Genomic DNA, 22,078 nt, shown 5'->3' with positions numbered 1-22,078 from the left:
TCCTAATTTAGCCGGCCTGTAGTATTGATGATCCTTCTTCTAATTTAGCCGGCCTGTAGTATTGATGATCCTTCTCCTAATTTAGCCGGCCTGTAGTATTGATGATCCTTCTCCTAATTTAGCCGGCCTGTAGTATTGATGATCCTTCTCCTAATTTAGCCGGCCTGTAGTATTGATGATCCTTCTTCTAATTTAGCCGCCCTGTAGTATTGATGATCCTTCTCCTAATTTAGCCGGCCTGTAGTATTGATGATCCTTCTTCTAATTTAGCCGGCCTGTAGTATTGATGATCCTTCTCCTAATTTAGCCGGCCTGTAGTATTGATGATCCTTCTTCTAATTTAGCCGGCCTGTAGTATTGATGATCCTTCTCCTAATTTAGCCGGCCTGTAGTATTGATGATCCTTCTCCTAATTTAGCCGGCCTGTAGTATTGATGATCCTTCTCCCAATTTAGCCGGCCTGTAGTATTGATGATCCTTCTCCTAATTTAGCCGGCCTGTAGTATTGATGATCCTTCTCCTAATTTAGCCGGCCTGTAGTATTGATGATCCTTCTCCTAATTTAGCCGGCCTGTAGTATTGATGATCCTTCTCCTAATTTAGCCGGCCTGTAGTATTGATGATCCTTCTCCTAATTTAGCCGGCCTGTAGTATTGATGATCCTTCTCCTAATTTAGCCGGCCTGTAGTATTGATGATCCTTCTCCCTGACCTTGTTCAATATCGTCTTGGCCGTTCTCATTGTCATCCTCCAATACAAAAGCGAGAAAAGTTTTAAAATACAATAACATTATAATTAAGTCAATAGCCACACACACGGGCGTCGGGAGCGGCATTTGTGTGTGTAAACAGTGCAGCCGCAATTGCTAGAACCTTCTGTTGGTCAGATATAATCCAAGCCAAGTCCACACCAGAAATGACATGACGATGCAGTACATTTTCAACGTGTCATCTAGCGCGTCAAAACCACCCAATGCGACCACCACTGTCGGCATAGTACTGGCTACTTGAGTGTCAGCTCACCAAGATGCTACAATCCCTTTAAGCTCACCAAGATGCTACAATCCCTGTAAGTTCACCAAGATGCTACAATCCCTGTAAGCTCACCAAGATGCTACAATCCCTGTAAGCTCACCAAGATGCTACAATCCCTGTAAGCTCACCAAGATGCTACAATCCCTGTAAGCTCACCAAGATGCTACAATCCCTGTAAGCTCACCAAGATGCTACAATCCCTGTAAGTTCACCAAGATGCTACAATCCCTGTAAGTTCACCAAGATGCTACAATCCCTGTAAGTTCACCAAGATGCTACAATCCCTGTAAGTTCACCAAGATGCTACAATCCCTGTAAGCTCACCAAGATGCTACAATCCCTGTAAGCTCACCAAGATGCTACAATCCCTGTAAGCTCACCAAGATGCTACAATCCCTGTAAGCTCACCAAGATGCAACAATCCCTGTAAGCTCACCAAGATGCTACAATCCCTGTAAGTTCACCAAGATGCTACAATCCCTGTAAGCTCACCAAGATGCTACAATCCCTGTAAGCTCACCAAGATGCTACAATCCCTGTAAGCTCACCAAGATGCTACAATCCCTGTAAGCTCACCAAGATGCTACAATCCCTGTAAGCTCACCAAGATGCTACAATCCCTGTAAGCTCACCAAGATGCTACAATCCCTGTAAGCTCACCAAGATGCTACAGTCCGAGCGAGTCTAGACGACGAGACAGTTGCTGTGTAAACAGAGCGTTCATTGTTAGCGTCATCACAAAAAGGATTACCAGTATAAAATCAAGCATTGGTGTCATCGAGTTATTGGCATATGTACTATACCTGACCAATGTTGAGCAGACCCCTAACATTTTCACGCTGTTCCAATAGTATGGAGCACACATCTAGCAGACACACTGAGCGAGCTTATGTATCTGTGAACGTAACGTTGAGTAGATCTCGCTGAGTTTCTCTCAGGGCGCTTGATACTTTAAAAACGATCAGACTGGCGGCATACAGCACAAGGCTCAGTGACATCATGGCTACATTGATTTTTATAAATGCTAGAGCAATATCTTCTTGTCTAAATACAATTGGGATTTCTTCAACCATGGTTTCAGCAAAGCAGTTGCTTGAATATTTATCTAAATAAACCGCTGCCATGCGCTAATTTAACGAATATAATACTTTCAGATCCTCGAAAAAAAGTTTGAAAAAAATAATCACTGGTCAAAACCCGTCTAAACGATGGTAAGTAAAAGAGAAACAACTTCTGATCTAAGAAGTTCTGAAGAGGATAACTTCCCGTGTAAGAAGTTCTGGAGAGGATAACTTCCCGTGTAAGAAGTTCTGGAGAGGATAACTTCCCGTGTGAGAAGTTCTGGAGAGGATAACTTCCCGTGTGAGAAGTTCTGGAGAGGATAACTTCCCGTGTGAGAAGTTCTGGCAAAAATTCACCTAGCTAAAAAAATTTAGAAAGCTCTGTGACAGGCGCCACTAGCTTCGATAGGCCTATTTTCTAGATTCACTAGATTCACTTGATTGTTTTCCAAAATAGGTGTGCACGCACCACACATCATGTTTTTATGATGACAGGTCTCGCACATCATGGCTTTATGATGACAGAAAGAACTAGACAAAACTTCTCCTGGGAAACCTATTGTACCGTTGGCACTCAGCTCTAGCACAGGCATGCTATTCTCAAAAGCTGTACCTGCGTGTTTGCAGGCCTGCGCGAGTGCAGGTTTTTGTTTATTTGACCTATTCAACATTTCAGTACGGCTCTGGACTTTTCGCTCGTCTATGCCTTCTGCTAGACAGTTCTCTGTCATACCGGCAAACGGAACATATCCGTTCTGGTCATTCCAATATTTCTGTTCACCATCTTGATAGAAAAGTTTTTGTTTACGACAAAACGATTCTGATATCGAGCCACGGAACTCATTCTCCGCCAGCTCGACGTTATCGTCACCGCTGAAACATTGATTGAATGGCAACATCTTTGCAGCTTGGGGTTGCATTGAAGAATTCTGGATTTGCTTGGCGTTGTAGACGTGGTTCATGTTTTCATCTTTGACTAGCTGCTTAAGGAAATGAGACTGAAAGAAAACATCTGAGTGGTGGAGCTTGGCTGTAGCTATCTCAGGCTTGCCTTCAAACATTCTCTCCACTTGATGCTGTCTGTCTGGGGATGAATTGTCTGAGTGTTTTGTCGATTGATATGTGGGATGGCTGAGCTGGTAGACGTGTCTGACTGGATAAAGGTTACATTTGTTTGCAGTGTTAGGTCCTGACGCTAGTAAAACTAAATTATTTGACACTTGATTCTTTTCACTCGGCTTTTCGCTCGCATCAGCTCTTAGTCGGTAATATTCATCATCGTCCCTAGCAGTGCCTTCCTTCATATTGGAAGTGCCCTCTTGTGCGTAGACTGTTAAGTAAGCTGCAGAAGTGGGATCACTAGCAGCAACCTGGGATTTTGGATTCCAGCAAAGTCGAGCGTCATGCACGGCAGTTACTGGATGTCCACAGGTAGGTGCTGGACTGACAGATTGACCGAGGGGATGCTGCAAAACATGGGGGTTGTGGCAATGCTGGTAGGGGGTTGCATCGTTTGTAGTTGAACATGTAGGCCTAGGATGATAAGATGATGCCATATGATTGAAGGCTAGCACTGACTCGCTGACCCCTCGGTAGCTGGGGGACCTGGAGGTGTATCGTTGTTTTCTTGAAGGAGATGCACAATTCTCCCTCGGTGAGCCCATACATGTGTTTTGTGCTAGCAGAGGGTTACGATAGTTCAACCTGTACTGATGTGTTGCTTGTGAAAACTGGGACTTTTCATCTTTCTGTGCTTCTTGTGGTGGGAAAAAGGATTGCGGGTATATTGCATTGGGGTACACGGGATGTAATGGTGAAACGTGACACGTCGTTTGGTTCGGGAATGGAAGAGGTAAGTGTGGGGGTGAACTTTTGGGTAATCCAGCTTGAGAGAGATTGAACAGAGGTAAGTGTGGGGGTGAGGTTTTGGGTAATCCAGCTTGAGAGAGATTGGACAGAGGTAAGTGTGGGGGTGAGGTTTTGGACTGCACACAGTAATGTGAATAGCTGTCCAAGTGAGATGAAGCGCCGTTGAATGATGCTCTAGTCTGGCTAACATACTTTGGTGGGTTCAATATCTGTGCTAGCTTCACCCCAACGGCCTCTTGCCTGCACGATTGACCCTGACAGAAGAAGTTGTAATGCTTCGGAGTAGAGCTTTCAGATAAAAGATTGTAAGAGGCATACACACGATTGGCTTCTTCTGGTTCCATTTCAATCAAACTTGTGTTTTCTTTTACCTGCGCAAATTTTAAAAATACCACATATAGGCATAGGGATAGGCATAGGTTTTTTTTCTAGACATGTTTAGTGTACATGTCGAAACTGTAAACGCGGTAGAACAATAAATTTTCAAAACTGATTCATTTATTTTCTTTTGTCTGTCATTGAGATCGAGATAACTAATGTGGAGAGGCAAATTTGATCCACTTTTGTGCCATTTAAAAAAAAACTGACAAAAAGTGCTTAGACAAAGAGAGTATTCAGCGGTTCCAATACAAAAAATGACAGAGTTGTCATGTATTTATATAAAAGTATATGCTAAATATAAAAAAAAGCTTCTTCTCTTCAGAAACGGTATCAATGCTTAAATGAGACAAAAGGATATGAAAATATGGAGTGAATACTAGCTCAATGTTAGCTGGCACAAAATACTGACGAGAATTTCTTCCAATGAAAATCAAGTAACAAGACTATTGTGTTTGAAGGAAAACAGCTAGACCCTCGCAGTACTAGTACGTACGATTGCTAACACGAAAGTCTCGAGTTCGGATCCCTGGCGCTATAGTCCGTAGGACGTCGCTGAGTCCACCCAGCTTTGATGGGAACCTGACATTTAGGGAAAATAATGACGGTTGGATATAGTGCTGAACACACTAACGATTCATTTGCTGAGACTAGAGAAACATGTGGACTCTATTTCTCCTGCCATTACACATTATATTATTCACTTTTTATTTCTTTGTTGAATGTACACGTTTTTGATGACATTTCTCAATGTCGACACCTCAGTCAGTCTAGAAGAAAGATTCTTGTGTTCTAGAAGCGCGTCTAAGCGTCGAATAAAAACATTCTTCCAGATGTTCCAAATAAATGGAACTGTGATCAACACTTGACTGAAGTCATTGAAATCCTCATGTGTCGCTTAAGAAAATCTAATTTACAATTAGAAGAGCGTGTTTCCCACTGAGTTGAGTATTCTACTTTAAAAACTAGTATAGGTATAGTTTTAAAAAATAACATCAGTATCACTTATCCAAGCATTCATTTATCCGTTGACAAATGTGCATGTGCCACTTTAAATCGCAGTATTACTTGTAAATAATTGCCAATTAAATCGCTGTAGCACATACATAATGATTAACAGTTACTGTAATACTTACATAAGGATTACCAGATAGAAAGTTATCGCTCCGTCTTCTTTTGCGAGGCGGAGAATTCAGTTCATCTTTTATACATATGCTGGGTGCTTGTGACTTCTCGTGCAAAGAGGTATTGAAGATATATTAAGATACTAAATCGATAGATTTACACACACAAGTATATATATATATATATATATATATATATATATATATATATATATATATATATATATATATATATATATATATATATATACATATATCAACATATTACGATCGAGCTTATATTAAATTACACCAAAAAAAAATTTACCTTTTTACCTCACGATAAACTTATTTCCAACTATAATACCTCACGGTAAACTTATGTCCAACTATAATACCTCACGGTAAACTTATGTCCAACTATAATACCTCACGATAAACTTATTTCCAACTATAATACCTCACGGTAAACTTATGTCCAACTATAATACCTCACGGTAAACTTATGTCCAACTATAATACCTCACGGTAAACTTATGTCTAAGTAATAACTCCACCCCATTTTGTATCGAACATTTTGTATTGAACATTTTGTATCGAACATTTTGTATCGAACATTTATCAATTTTTGTATCGAACATTTATCAATTTTTGTATCGAACATTTATCAATTTTTGTATCGAACATTTATCTATTTTTTATCGAACATTTATCATTTTTGTATCGAACATTTATTTATTTTTTGTATCGAACATTTATCATTTTTGTATCGAACATTTATCATTTTTGTATCGAACATTTATCATTTTTGTATCGAACATTTATCATTTTTGTATCGAACATTTATCATTTTCGTATCGAACTTTTATCATTTTTGTATCGAACATTTATCATTTTTGTATCGAACATTTATCATTTTTGTATCGAACATTTATCATTTTTGTGTCGAACATTTATCAATTTTTGTATCGAACATTTATCGTTTTTGTATCGAACATTTACCTTTTTGTATCGAACATTTATCATTTTTGTATCGAACATTTATCATTGATCAGTTTGAGAAAGTGGAACATTAGTGTGTAGTCTAATTTCTACAACGGTTCGGGTAAGAACATGTATGGACATATGGACATATTTATGGACATGTATACTATCCCAACAGAACATACTTACATAACCATAACCAGATGGATCTTCCAAACTCCATTTTCTTTTGCGTGGAGGCGACTTGAAAAGATCAGTGGTGTCGGAAGAAATATTTGCAGCATTCTTGACACTACCAAGTTTATCGGCCTCTTTGTTTCCATCTTCTATTTTTCTGGCTTTCAACTCCTTATATTTTATTTTAAGTTTCAGCCATTTCATATTAGCTTTAGCCAAGCGCTTTGTTTCAATCTATTTGAAAAGAGCTTTCATTAAACCAATGTTTAATTTAGTCACAATAATAAACAATTTTCACACAATCAACTTACACTAAGAGCTTCTTTTAGAGAATTGACTTGGTTCTGAAGGGAAATAATTTCTTGGTTGCTTTCTTTTACTTGTGATCTTAAGCAAACAATTTCAGTATTTGACCTAACAAGACTTTTGACTTGACCTGCAATCAAATCCCCTTATTAGAAATACATACGTGTACGTATAATACACACACACACACCACACACGCACACTTATTTATTTATTTATATATTTATATATTAATATATATTTATATATTTATTTATTTATTTATTTATTTATTTATTTATTTATTTATTTATTTATTTATTTATTTATTTATTTATTTATTTATTTATTTATTTATTTGTTTGTTTGTTTGTTTGTTTGTTTATTTATTTATTTACTTATTTATTTATTTACTTATTTATTCATTTACTTATTTATTTAGTTATTTATTTACTTACTTACTTACTTACTTATTTATTTATTTATTTATTTATTTATTTAATCATAATTCTGTCAATGACATTCTTTTTATAGATTTTTAGCGTTATTCCCCTTTGTCAGTAAATATCTATATATATAATTCTCTTCTTCGAGCCGTTAGAAAACAAGCTGCAAACGCTCTCCCTACCTCCCCACCCCTACATGGTTTTAGTGAGCTGTGTTCACTCTAAATGTTTACAAGCAGAGCCAACGATTTTAAACGTAGGGGGGGGGGGGGGGGGGAGTGGGGGGGGGGAAGGAGGGGGGGGGTTATGGTCCTTAACGAGCTACTTATAGTGTTTTAAAGAAATATTTTTAGTGTCAGCGTTGGTACTGTCGAATTCACAAATTATGAATTATTGAAAATTAGAAACAACTAAATAGCGGCGTATGTTATGCCGCGGGCCGGCTCGTATATTTAAATTGTCGTCATTCGCAATTTTTTGCTTGGTCAGTTGATCATCTTTAGCCAATGATTCAATAACAATTTTTTTTTCTGGGATTTGTAAAATATGCGGAAGGTCTTAATTGTCACATTTTCCCTTAAACTTAAAACTTTTTTCGGTCTCCTTTCTAATTTTTTTCTTGCCAATTTATTGTGACACTGTTGTGTGATTTAGTTTAGTGTCCTATTGTATAGTGCACTGTTGTGGGATTTAGTTTAGTGTCCTATTGTATAGTGCACTGTTGTGTGATTTAGTTTAGTGTCCTATTGTACAGTGCACTGTTGTGGGATTTAGTTTAGTGTCCTATTGTATAGTGCACTGTTGTGGGATTTAGTTTAGTGTCCTATTGTATAGTGCACTGCTGTGTGATTTAATTTAGTATCCTATTGTATAGTGCACTGTTGTGTGATTTAGTTTAGTGTCCTTTTGTATAGTGCACTGTTGTGTGATTTAGTTTAGTGTCCTATTGTATAGTGCACTGTTGTGTGATTTAGTTTAGTATCCTATTGTATAGTGCACTGTTGTGTGATTTAGTTTATTGTCCTTTTGTATAGTGCACTGTTGTGTGATTTAGTTTAGTGTCCTATTGTATAATGCACAGTTGTGGGATTTAGTTTAGTGTCCTATTGTATTGTGCACTGTTGTGGGATTTAGTTTAGTGTCCTATTGTATAGTGCACTGTTGTGTGATTTAGTTTAGTGTCCTATTGTACAGTGCACTGTTGTGGGATTTAGTTTAGTGTCCTATTGTATATTGCACTGTTGTGGGATTTAGTTTAGTATCCTATTGTATAGTGCACTGTTGTGGGATTTAGTTTAGTATCCTATTGTATAGTGCACTGTTACTGTATAGTTTACCAGAAATTGAGATAATTTCATAAACTATTATTACCTGCCCATTTGCATATAGCCACTCTTCTTTTCAGTATAACGTGTTCCTCGTTGGATCTAATGTTGTTCCCTTTTACTCTTCTCATTTCCTCTACGGCTACTGATTCCTTTGTGCAAACAAAAAATAGAACAAGATGGCAAAAATTGAGGAGACAAATAAGCTAGACTAAGAAAGTGTGAGATAATGGAGGACCTGGGTAGCAAAGATTTGGTGTTTACCCAAGGTTTAAGGCTGGGGCTCCGGGAAGAAAGGTTTAAGGCACGGGCAGTGCACTAAGTGGTGCACGATGGCATGAAGAAATGAACAGTTCCAAATCTCTACAAGCTGACTTCTGAATACTTGAAACTCGTGTATACAGCATTTCTGCAAGGAGAATAGACGGAATAGTTTAGACCCAATAACTGAGTCAATTGGCTCACACTAGTAAAATTCACTACGTTACAATTACATTTACTTTTAAAAAGTTGACGTTTCAAATGGATCTATGTAAACAAGCCGATTATTCTCCTTGGAATGCGATTCTGTTTAAGACTAGCATAGTTTGCGGAGTTTTGGTTGATCAAAAAGATAAAGATAATGGTGTTGTAAATAGAATGAAACAACTACTGAAATGTGTAGTGATTTGAGAGCTGTGACAAAAATAATTGCAATGTGCGGGACAAAAAACTGCAAGCAGTGCCGCGAGACTGGTGAGAGAGTCAATAGGATACTTGCAACCTACCACTTTATCTTTCAATGGGCTGCGAGTAGACCACATTGTTACGGGAGAGACGGTTGTTTCGACTGCTTTCTCCCAGCTTATCTCCTCTGTTTGTCGCTTCGTGTCTTTGTTGGTTTCTATTTCTCTCTTTGGTGGAGAACGGCAAGAATGAAACGCTTTCTTAGTTGGTGTTCGTACAACCGGTCGGAACAGCAACACGGCATCTTTCTCCTTTGTCTCGCCAAAGGTTGATTTTTTTAGACCTGCTGTATCTTTGGTTCGATACATCTCCCGTCTCTCTGCTGTAGATTCGACATTACAGATCTCTCGTCTCTCTGCTGTAGATTCGACATTACAGATCTCTCGTCTCTCTGCTGTAGATTCGACATTACAGATCTCCCGTCTCTCTGCTGTACATTCGACATTACAGATCTCTCGTCTCTCTGCTGTAGATTCGACATTACAGATCTCCCGTCTCTCTGCTGTAGATTCGACATTACAGATCTCTCGTCTCTCTGCTGTAGATTCGACATTACAGATCTCTCGTCTCTCTGCTGTACATTCGACATTACAGATCTCCCGTCTCTCTGCTGTAGATGTGTAAGTGAGATCTCCAATCTGCTCGCTATGTTTGAGGCCGATGTCTTGTGGGGTTATTGTGTGATCATTAATATTTTTTTCCTGGCAGAAAATTTCATTTTGAACGCATATCTTATTTTCTCTCAAGTTTCTAGCACGTTTTCTTAAAAGTTTTGCTAATGTTCTTAGAGCTGTCGATCGGGTCCTATTATTATTCTGAACAACGCTAACACGTTTCGCTTTGCCGTTAACATATGAAGAAGCACAGGTAGACGCTGAATCATTTGGTTGTAATTGCACTTTTGTACCCACTAATTCCTTTGTGTCTGTAAAAAAATTGTTCTCAATTTTTTATTTAAATAGATGATTGTAAAAGACGATTTATTTAGCAGTGAATAAATATACATCGATAAAAAAATAATTGTGTCAGTCAAGTTTTCTAAGTCTATCGCTGGATTTGGATTTTGTTGGGTCAGTCAAGTATTCAACACTCTATTGAGAGGTTTAGTTTAGATTTTATTGGGTTAGCCAAGTATTCAACACTCTATTGATAGGTTTAGTTTAGATTTCATTGGGTTAGTCAAATATTCACAAATTTAAAATATTATATATAGCATATTCAATTAAAAGACAAAATTCTAAGAAAGTATGTTTTTCTCGAAAAGCTAGCATTTTATGCAGAGGCGTAGCGACACATTCCGGCGCCTGGGGCGAGCTATCAAATTTGCGCCTCCCCCTATTTATAAATATAATTATTATTGCTGAAAAAGCTTTCATTTATTTTTTCTACCCCTTTTGGTGCCCCCTTAGGATCGGCGCCCGGGGCAGCCGCACCATACGTCCTCACCTAGCTACGCCACTGATTTTGTCTCAAACGTCTATACCTCTGTATGCCTATTCGACTGAATGTGCCATTGCAATCCTTAGAATATACGAGAACTTTTAGAGGATCTCACTTTGTTACTTCCTCGTATACACAGGATAGTATTATGATCGTGTTGAATAATTGACAGATATTTTGACAGTCTTCTCAGTTTTACACCTCTCTCTCTCTCTCTCTCTCTCTGCGTGTGCGTGCGTGTGTGTGTGCGTGCGTGTGTGCGTGCATGTCTCCTACCTTGCGTTTTTCTCTTCACGACATTGGCATAGCTTGTCCGTTTAACTTCACTGGTAGAACCCTGACATGATGGAACTAAGGCTGGTTTAACTTCACTGGTAGAACCCTGACATGATGGAACTAAGGCTGGTTTAACTTCACTGGTAGAACCCTGACATGATGGAACTAAGGCTGGTTTAACTTCACTGGTAGAACCCTGACATGATGGAACTAAGGCTGGTTTAACTTCACTGGTAGAACCCTGAGATGATGGAACTAAGGCTGGTTTAACTTCACTGGTAGAACCCTGACAGGATGGAACTAAGGCTGGTTTAACTTCACTGGTAGAACCCTGACAGGATGGAACTAAGGCTGGTTTAACTTCACTGGTAGAACCCTGACATGATGGAACTAAGGCTGGTTTAACTTCACTGGTAGAACCCTGACATGATGGAACTAAGGCTGGTTTAACTTCACTTGTAGAACCCTGACATGATGGAACTAAGGCTGGTTTAACTTCACTAGTAGAACCCTGACATGATGGAACTAAGGCTGGTTTAACTTCACTAATAGAACCCTGACATGATGGAACTAAGGCTGGTTTAACTTCACTGGTAGAACCCTGACATGATGGAACTAAGGCTGGTTTAACTTCACTGGTAGAACCCTGACAAGATGGAACTAAGGCTGGTTTAACTTCACTGGTAGAACCCTGACAGGGTGGAACTAAGGCTGTTTGTGGGCCGTCCATTAAAACATCTGCAGTCAAACACTCCTCTGGCTCCTGGAAAAACTTCCAAGTATTATCCTGAGAAAATATTAAAACAAATATTTGTTGTGAAACATAAAACTAGGACGATCAGTAAGAAATGTAAACACTGTGCGCGAACATACCTTATTTTGAAGGTTACAGTTCGGATCTAAAAATTGGTTCTGGATTCTGTCTACGATGCCTGATTTTGTATGAAAATATTTGCTGCGTAACTTCATCTTTTGCAGCTCGGACTTTCGTGCAGACTGGCAAATCAAAACGAAGATTTAAAGTACACTTCAGTCTAGACTTATGTTTAGTTTAAGAAAATAGTCTAGATTAACGAGAAGATTTAGAAAACAGTCAAAACTAATCGGAAGATTATGAAGACTGATTTACCAGGTGGAGGATTTCAAAGACAATCTTGAATTAAAACAAATATAAAAACCTTAATAATAACAAGCTTATAAAATGCACTGAAAATAAACACGTATTCTTTAATAAAAGCTTCGGTTGCTAAGAAAAATGTAAAAATATCACGCTTTGCTATTTTTCCTGGCCCTTTGTTGTTTTGAGTGATTCTACAACCGTGATGTCCCCCATCAATTTGCTTTATTGCCTACTTCATTTACTGCACCTCACAGGAAAAACAAATTGTGTTGTGTTGAGTTAGTCTAAGGATATGAGGTATATGAAGAGGAACTATGTTTTGAGAATTTTTCGATAAAATTGAATATTGATCCCCAAAAATGTGCATAACGGTAGAACGCACAACTACTGTATCGAAAGTCTCGAGACTTGAATCAGTAGGACGTTCCTGAGTCCTTCCAGCTCTGGTGGAACTGACTCACGGTTGGGAAAGTAAAGACGACTTAGTAGAGTGATGACAACACTATCCATTCGTATGACATGATCATTGAAAGTGAGGAGCTCTATCTGCGTGGTGGACCACTAGGGTCTACAGTTATAAAATCCTCCATGTAGGCTATTTAATAGAACAAATAAGAAGGGGGAAAATAGAAATATCTTACTTTAACTTTGTATTTGGCTTTGAACGCCTGAAGTACCGATTTGGATGTTTTATGAAGCAGCATATTGTCACATTCCTTCAAGTCTTTGACATCGTTGTTGCCTCTAGGCGGCGGCAGGGCGTCCATTATATCCAGGAGATAGGCGGGAATGTATGCTGGTCTGTCCGGAGATGAACTGAAGGCCAAGCCTCGAGCAATGTTTTGTGAATTTCCCTTGTTGTTCTCTTCTGGGGCCGTGATATCCGTTCTAATGCTGGGTACCATCTGGCTGTTGGACTTAACCAGCTCTGGCGGTGTGTTGTGTTGTGAAGGTAAAGCAGGGAAGCCTTGGTCGGACACGTCCTTCAGTAAAGAGCTGCTCATCTCCTCCACGTGTGGGCAGTCTTCTTGTGACTGGAGGACTGGTGTTTCCCCCTGTGGTACACAAACCAGATATACACTTATCGATCGGCTAATCGTGTCTGTTTTTCTCTATTCATCAATGGCACTTAGTAGTTCATTTCATCTACTTCAGCTATTATAAGCAATTTGAGATAGAAATTCTTGGATTGTCTCGTTATCATTTCTTTTTAGATGTAAGTAACTTGTAAGATGTGTAAAATGTACGTGTGTAATGTGTAAGACTATCAAAATATGGACACGTTGTGTGTAAAACGAGTCCAATGTAACTATGTAGTATGTAAGACGCGATAGAAGAAGGTATGTATGTAGTGTTTAAGACACGAGCAAACACAAAATGAAAATAAAACGTTGAAGAAGCCATCGATACACGCGTTATTTCATGTACGGTGGATGGGTGGGTGTTTAAAGGTTTTCCAAAAATGAAATTAGATGTCATTGGGTATCAGTTTCCCATTAGCTGTGACACTGTTATTTGTCAGTTGTAGAGATGTTCAAGGTGCTGAGCTTTGTTATGTGCTAACATTATTGGCGTGTTTAACAAGCAAGGTGCTGAGCTTTGTTATGTGCTAACATCATTGGCGTGTTTAACAAGCAAGGTGCTGAGCTTTGTTATGTGCTAACATTATTGGCGTGTTTAACAAGCAAGGTGCTGAGCTTTGTTATGTGCTAACATCATTGGCGTGTTTAACAAGCAAGGTGCTGAGCTTTGTTATGTGCTAACATTATTGGCGTGTTTAACAAGCAAGGTGCTGAGCTTTATTATGTGCTAACATTATTGGCGTGTTTAACAAGCAAGGTGCTGAGCTTTGTTATGTGCTAACATTATTGGCGTGTTTAACAAGCAAGGTGCTGAGCTTTGTTATGTGCTAACATTATTGGCGTGTTTAACAAGCAAGGTGCTGAGCTTTGTTATGTGCTAACATTATTGGCGTGTTTAACAAGCAAGGTGCTGAGCTTTGTTATGTGCTAACATTATTGGCGTGTTTAACAAGCAAGGTGCTGAGCTTTGTTATGTGCTAACATTATTGGCGTGTTTAACAAGCAAGGTGCCGAGCTTTGTTATGTGCTAACATTATTGGCGTGTTTAACAAGCAAGGTGCTGAGCTTTGTTATGTGCTAACATTATCGGCGTGTTTAACAAGCAAGGTGCTGAGCTTTGTTATGTGCTAACATTATTGGCGTGTTTAACAAGCAAGGTGCTGAGCTTTGTTATGTGCTAACATTATTGGCGTGTTTAACAAGCAAGGTGCTGAGCTTTGTTATGTGCTAACATTATGGAAGTGTTTAACAAGCAAGGTGCTGAGCTTTGTTATGTGCTAACATTATTGGCGTGTTTAACAAGCAAGGTGCTGAGCTTTGTTATGTGCTAACATTATGGAAGTGTTTAACAAGCAAGGTGCTGAGCTTTATTATGTGCTAACATTATGGAAGTGTTTAACAAGCAAGGTGCTGAGCTTTGTTATGTGCTAACATTATGGAAGTGTTTAACAAGCAAGGTGCTGAGCTTTGTTATGTGCTAACATTATGGAAGTGTTTAACAAGCAAGGTGCTGAGCTTTGTTATGTGCTAACATTATGGAAGTGTTTAACAAGCAAGGTGCTGAGCTTTGTTATGTGCTAACATTATGGAAGTGTTTAACAAGCAAGGTGCTGAGCTTTATTATGTGCTAACATTACGGGAGGGTTTTACAAAACTAAAGGTGTAAATGGTCAGAAGGTAAAGGTTAGCTCGACGGTTATGGGGTTGAGGTTTAGCTCACCTATTGGCCAAAGTTCAAACTTGAACACGTAGAAAACACGTAGAAACAAGTTCTTACCTCTATACTGATCTCGGCAAAAAGATTCTGTAGGTTGCAAAACACATCGGTTTTTTTTCTAATGTGTTGCTGTTTATTTCTTTTCGTTTTGCTTGACCTGCAATATTTTTTTTTCAAAGCTTTGAGCTCTTCACCGGGAATGTGGACAACTGTGACCTTCTCTACATCGGTTTCTATTAAGTTTTCTTTAAGCTCTTGATCCGATTTCCTTCCTTTTTGTATGTCTTTTTTTTTTCTTGGATTGCCTTGTTCAGTTTTCAAACATATTTTCTTTCCGATGGATATTTCATCGATAATTTCTGCGTTGTGTTTCGATAGAGTTTCAACTGTTTCAGTTTTTCGACTTTTGTTTTTACGGCTTGTCCTTGTCGTCTCACTCCTAACATCTGTCTCGCTAACATTGCAATCGTGTGATTTCTTCAGCCTGTTTGAATGATCAGTTGACATGGTTTTGTGAAGCCAGTGGTGGCTTTTCTTGTCGTTCTCCATGCATTCAGTGTCGGCAGTGTTAGCACCATAATTCTCTCTAACCTGTTGTGAAGATTCAAGAACGTTTTTGTTCTTTCTTTTCTTACACCTTTTATTTTGCTTTGCTTGACTAACTTTAGACTTACAACAATCAGATTCTCCCCCATTGATGACCTCAATAAGGATCTTTCTATCCTGACTTAAGTTGTACGTTTCAGAACTCTCTTCTTCAGACATTGATTCATCACCTAGCAACTTCAAACGGTCGACAAAAGAGGATGGATTATGTTCTATACATACTATTTCTTCCGGTTTCTTTTTAGACTTCTTTCTTCTATCTCGCTTCGTGTTTGTACAAATCTGTGCTAAACCCTCTGTCTTAATTCCTTTATTTCCATCAGATATGCTTTGTTTATCACAGAATTCCTTGTCAATTTCTGCCTTCTCTTGGCTAGCTTCTGTTACTTGCATTTCCTTCTCTACGCTAACGTTCTCTGATAGACTGCCTTCAGCACGTGTTGGAGAAAATGGCAAAGTAGGTTTTCTTTTCAAACACGTCGGGGCAAAGTTCTTAGCGGCATGCTCAACTGTATCATCTTTGATTAGTGCCTCTGATTTGGCCTCTGTTTTCGCTGATTCTTTAGATGGAGAAGTTGACAAGACCACAATGTCAGACAAATCAGACAATGATGCATGTTTATTGCATGGGCTATCATTTGCCAATTCCCAGTCGTCATCAATAGACAGTAAGACTGGTGACTCAGAGGTTCCTGGTAGAGAAAACATTTAGTGCTTGTTTACAAATAAACATGTAATTTTTGTTATAGAAGGACAGGTGATTAGAACTAGTAATATGCTAATATTGATATAGTGCTCGATGATATTAGAGCAGGGATCGGCAACCTCGCGAGCCGCATGCGGCTCTTTTGATGTCAAGATGCGGCTCTTCGGATCCATGCACAAATATTAATAAATAATTATTTTATGTTAATTTCAAAACTCGTAAAATATTGTTCTGCAACAGTCGGTAATGAACGATATAATAATAAACATAAACAATAAACACTCGCTTTTCTATTAGAATATTTAAGTACTCCCTATTTCAATTTACTTCCTATTAAGCTGTTCATCCCCAATTGAAACATTCAACTTCATGATAGATATCACAAAGAAACTAAACGAGTTAGATGTAAAACTGCCAGAAAAGGAAAACTCAGCCTATGCCTTGCTTGAGAAGTGGATGTTTCGAAAAAAAAATACTTTTTTTTTTGGTTGAAGACACGGGGAGCGGTAAATAACTTGATTTCGAAAATCTGAAAAAAATATCTAGAAACCAATGCAACTATTAGCATGAATTGCTTCAGCATTACAACAAACAAAACGAAGGATGGATTCACTGAGAGATTTGAGAAATTCAAAACAAATGCAAGTAGGCCTACTCTGACGTTCATATTAGATCCTCTCAACACAAAAATAAATGAGACTAACTTTGAGCTATTTGTAATTGAATCTGCTTCGCTTCAAATGCGATTGCAGGATTTGAAAACTTATCATTTGTGGAGTGGGAAATTCACAGAACTCAAAGAGCAAGTAAAAATAGTTGAAGGTCCAGTAAAACATGCACGTTAGGCTGAACAACTGGACATCTGTAAAAGAAACATCGCGAGTTGAGGCACTCATACGTGACGCATGGAATTGATTTGCAGGATGGTACAGTAACGTGGAGAAGTTGACATCTAGAGTGCTGACGATCTTTAGGTTAACATATTCGTACTAGCAAGAGTTCTCTTACATGAATATTATAAACAGTTATGTAAGAAGCCAACTAACAAATAAAAATCTAGAGGCATGCTTGAAGAAACCTCCTAAAACAAGAAGTTATGAGCCAGATTTAAACAAACTTTCAAACGGCATGCAAGGTCAATACTTCCATTGATGTAACTAATGTAAATATTCAATGATTATAGTTATATTTTATGATTACTAATTTTAATATTCTAGCAGAGCTAGCTAAAATACTATAATATGTTTTGTGTGAAACATGTGTATTTTTTTTTTAAATAAGAATATTATTTCATATTTAAAGCTATATATTTAAATTTTATATAAATATATATATATATATATATATATATATATATATATATATATATATATATATATATAGATATGCACCAAATCCTAAATATTGAAAAAAATGTTAGTGGCTCTTTAAAAACTGGTCTCAAAAGGTTGCCGACCCCTATATTAGAGCATTGCTCTGATACGACTAACTGTTTCATGGTCTGCATGTTCTGGTATGGTATTAAACTTTGTTCAAACTGGTGTATCCTTTTTATCGGAGACTTCGCTGCCTTGATACAACTTTGGCAATTTGCCAGTCAGAACTCGAGTTAAAGTATGCTGTTTTAGCAAACAAATGTTACAAGACCTATTCAAATACGTACAATTCTAGAGTAAAATATTATTCTTGCTCTAGTGAACATAGTTCTAGGTTTCTCCCAATACATGATTGAACACGATTAACAATATGTAAGATATTGCTGGGTTTCTTCATAACATCATTGAGTTTGGATAAAGTCAAGAAAAGCCACAAAGATTCACGAATTACCTGAAGATGAGTCAGACAGGGCAAGCGGTCCGTCTAAAGAACAGTCCCCTTTCGGAACAGTTTCGTAGAGCTCCATATCTAAGTCCCAAGACTCTTTGTATTTGATCATAAATGGCCGACTCAGACCCAAAACTTCATTCTTCTTGTTGATGTAGGCGAACTGATACTTCAGAGTAACACTTTCAAGAGGCTACAAGAACAAATTTATCAAATGCATTCTATTCATTCATCTATTTTAAATTACTGTGAAAGTACATTTGATTCAATCTTTTATAAGATGTACACATACTAATCGCTTGCTGTTATGGTGTATTCCAGACAGCGAGCATTTTAAATGTAGCACTATCTGACAGCGAACATTTTAAATGTAGCACTATCTGACAGCGAACATTTTAAATGTAGCACTATCTAACAGCGAACATTTTAAATGTAGCACTATCTGACAGCGAGTATTTTAAATGTAGCACTATCTGACAGCGAACATTTTAAATGTAGCACTATGTGACAGCGAACAGTTAAAATGTAGCACTATCTGACAGCGAGCATTTTAAATGTAGCACTGTGACAGCGAACAGTTAAAATGTAGCACTATCTAACCGCGAACAGTTTAAATGTAGCACTATCTAACCGCGAACAGTTTTAATGTAACACTACCTTGTTTTGAACATTACTAGATTAAAATCAAAACCTGAATCAATTTATTGGAAAATGTAGCTTTTCGCTCCAGTGTTGTTATGGTATCTGATGCTTTAGTTGTCCATTGGAAGGTCAAAGGGTGACGGGTGTCCCTAAAGCCATTGAGAAAGATTCCTATCCAGTCATTGGGGGTGGCGCTTACTCGGGACCCAAGCGTGTAAAAAACTGTGACGTCACTTCCGGGCGGGTAGACATCCATTGAATTGAAGTCCACCTGCTCCTAGAACAACAGCAAAAAAAAAAATCCATTTTTTTTTTTAACTTTTCCTAGTCAACGGATCCATTCCATTTTTTTTTAATATTCTGTGTACAAATGTGTGGAGTTGTCTGTTGAAAGTAACACTTTGGCAATTATGGGTACTGTCGATAAAGAATAATTAGAGACTGAGATAGGATACCAGCCAATTAGAAGTCTAAAGATTTTGCTTTGAGTATTCGAGTATGATTATAAACGATACTATAAACTAAAATGTAGTGGGAGTGTTAGAGCTTTATGATTAGGTCTCTGCTTATAGAATTACAGCTCTACGACAGGAATGATTCAAGTTTACCTTGTTTTTATATTCACATATAGGGTTAGGATTATGAGTAAGATTTGGACCAGAAGTTAGGTCTATGGATAGGGCCAGAGCTAGGGTCATGGAAAAGGTTAAAATTTAGGTTGGGGATGGCAGTAAGTGTTAAGTTTAAAGTTTAAAGAGCGATTCAAACAACTGTTTGCCTTCATTACTTCATACCACCAATGGAACAAGTATTAAAGGGAATACTGACTTGTGTACTGTTGATGTCCTCAAATCCATTACGATCCTCAGTGTTACAACTAGAGTTCATGATGGCGCGACACAGGGAGTACAGCTGCGGTAGTGACGAGCTCACGATGTACAAATGGAACTGGTCCAACTTTTGATAGGCCCTGCTGTTTCATTGATAAGTTACGGGACGGATCAACCTGCTCATTCTAGTATCACTAATAACTATACCATAGTAAATTGTAACCTATAGCTATTAATAGATTCCACTAAAAAAGTTTATTAGAGGTAAGATTGCTAAATTATAGATCTAGATCTAGTTGGTGGAGTCTGGATATGGATACTAGTAGATGTAGTATAGCATTAAATTATTAGTTGCTGTAAACAACGTGTGATGTATTCAAAATACTATTATTAATTTTGTCTCAACATACGCAAGCTGGATTCTAAATCTAGATCTAGATCTGCTCTAGAGATATTCTGATCTAGGATATAGATCTTGATTCTAGACTCTAGAATAGATCTAGATCTAGACTTTCTAGATATAAAACCTCTAGATTTTAGATATATTTTTCTTTAGATTCTCGATCTAGATCTAGATCTAGATTTCTAATCACAAGAGATTTTTAAAGCACCTACCATATACTGATTGAAATTTTTAAAAAGATATCTGTTGTATTATAAAATGTTTCCCATTATAATTTATTGGTGGATTCTTTCTTCTCTAATGGAGGTTAGCACCACCCCCTTATCCCGTTCAACAGAACAATTATTATGTTTTAAAAATCTAACAACTTCATGACGTCATACAGAGTAAGCAAACATTTTTATTAACGCCGATTTGAGAGTGTGCACTAACCTTGATGACGCATTTTACAAAACATTTCTTTATTTTTCTTTATTTGTAACAGTGAGCTATAGCTCATATTCTAATAATAAGAGGTAGAGTTTCACATAGGCCCACATCTCGTGACCAGATACAATGGGGCAGACTCTGAGACTTCGAATATAGATTATATTTTTACTTCCTGGCATACGAAGTAGGCCTATAGAGGAATTATTGAAATTTAATTGTGTAAAAATCGAAATTTTAATGAAAATATTATTGAGAGTTAATAAGAGTGGACTCCTTTAAACTTTCTAGGTAGCGTATATGAAGTTTGAGACAGAAAAGGTGTTTTTTCGAGAAAACATTTAGAGGTTAAAAGTTCTTAATATAGATCTATATAAATTTATTAAGGTTTTTTTGAGTAATCAGTAGCAGATTTAAGTACACTCTAACGGATAAACTATAGCCATCTCAATAATCATGCTTTATATGACCGAAAATATATATACATTTATCAAAGTGCTTGAATTAGATCGACCACTTGCAGATGCGACAACACCTTGATATTTGGTAAAGAGATAGTTCTGATGCTGTAAAAGTAAAATTAAGGGGTTTTAAACTGACCCGTTAGACCGCTCAATTTTTTAAAAGGGCGTGATTGCTTCTAAAGTTTAAACTATTCATTTTCCCACGAACTTCAACTACCTACAAAAATATACGAAGAAAACATTTGGATAAAAAAAATAATTGAAGTAAATTGTTTTAAAAAACAAACAAAAATTAAGAACTTATAAATTAATTTTTTATTCATGGCTGATGTAAACAAAGAATATAAAATGTCACTTAAAAACTGTGTCGTTCATTACTGCGTTTGGTGCGCATTTTCCAAGGCACAAGGGTATTTACTTTTAAACAGTGCATTGTAAAGTAATTTTAACACTGCTATTGACTAGTTAAAGACTTTATTATGTAAAACGCATTAACGAGAAAACTCAAAGAAAAAAAATGTAATTAGTTTCTACTTACGGTCTTGTACGGTTAAATAGAATGGAGCAATTTAACTTTGTAAACGTGCAAGTAGTTGTTTACTGAAATTTTTTTTCTATTTTTTTTTAATAAACTAAACTCTTGCGATATTGAGAGGGGTGGAGTGGAACGCGAAACCATTGTGTAGAGGTGTTGTAGTTTGATGATATGTATCGCCACTAGCATGACATTAATACCCTCTTGTTAAATACCCCCGGTCATTTCGCCGATGTCATTACCCTTCCTTAGATCCTTAGATCAATTAATTCCTTACATAACCTTAACCCGACCCTAAAACTAATGTAGGATATTATCTACCCCTGACAATTACTCATCCGATAGGGTAACGGAGACTGACGATGAAGGTAACGGCAATAGTAAGGATAGAATATAATAAAGATATAGATATAGATATAGATATAGATATAGATATAGATATAGATATAGATATAGATATAGATATAGATATAGATATAGATATAGATATAGATATAGATATAGATATAGATACAGATACAGATACAGATACAGATACAGATACAGATACAGATACAGATACAGATACAGATACAGATACAGATACAGATACAGATACAGATACAGAAACAGATACAGA

At 37.3% G+C, this 22,078-nt stretch overlaps 1 protein-coding gene across 2 annotated transcripts; it reads right to left on the bottom strand.

Annotated features, from left to right (window-relative positions):
• Positions 1 to 465: 465 nt before the first annotated feature.
• On the bottom strand, positions 466 to 20,405 carry LOC131949752 (uncharacterized). 2 transcript variants are annotated; one of them, XM_059311632.1, is made up of 14 exons: positions 20,247 to 20,405; positions 19,630 to 19,774; positions 18,851 to 19,078; positions 18,163 to 18,352; positions 15,084 to 16,321; positions 12,866 to 13,279; positions 11,978 to 12,100; positions 11,105 to 11,891; positions 9,430 to 10,313; positions 8,709 to 8,814; positions 6,918 to 7,042; positions 6,619 to 6,840; positions 5,479 to 5,571; positions 466 to 4,335 (listed from the first exon to the last, which is right to left on the bottom strand). In XM_059311632.1, the coding sequence occupies exons 2-14, from the start codon at positions 19,687 to 19,689 to the stop codon at positions 2,467 to 2,469; spliced, it is 6,339 nt and encodes a 2,112-aa protein (XP_059167615.1). In that variant the 5' UTR covers positions 19,690 to 19,774; positions 20,247 to 20,405; the 3' UTR covers positions 466 to 2,466. The 2 variants fall into 2 exon arrangements, with proteins under 2 accessions (XP_059167615.1, XP_059167616.1); XM_059311633.1 differs by having other exon boundaries at positions 19,630 to 19,771.
• Positions 20,406 to 22,078: the final 1,673 nt, after the last annotated feature.

The sequence above is a fragment of the Physella acuta genome, unplaced genomic scaffold (assembly GCF_028476545.2).
Source record: "Physella acuta isolate Inbredline_101_S28 unplaced genomic scaffold, ASM2847654v3 ptg000713l, whole genome shotgun sequence".
NCBI classification, from domain to species: Eukaryota; Metazoa; Mollusca; class Gastropoda; family Physidae; genus Physella; species Physella acuta.
Note: the sequence above shows the minus strand (reverse complement) of the source record. Positions and strands in the feature narration are given on the sequence as shown.

Bases quoted from the DNA above. Each gene is read 5' to 3' on its own strand.
- LOC131949752 (XM_059311632.1), bottom strand. From the start codon at position 19,689: ATGAACTCTAGTTGTAACACTGAGGATCGTAATGGATTTGAGGACATC. The intron at 11,892-11,977 runs GTATGTTCGCGC...ATATTTTCTCAG, and splicing joins ACTGTAACCTTCAAAATAAG to GATAATACTTGGAAGTTTTT. The intron at 4,336-5,478 runs GTAAGTATTACA...AAATTTGCGCAG, and splicing joins TTCTATCTGGTAATCCTTAT to GTAAAAGAAAACACAAGTTT.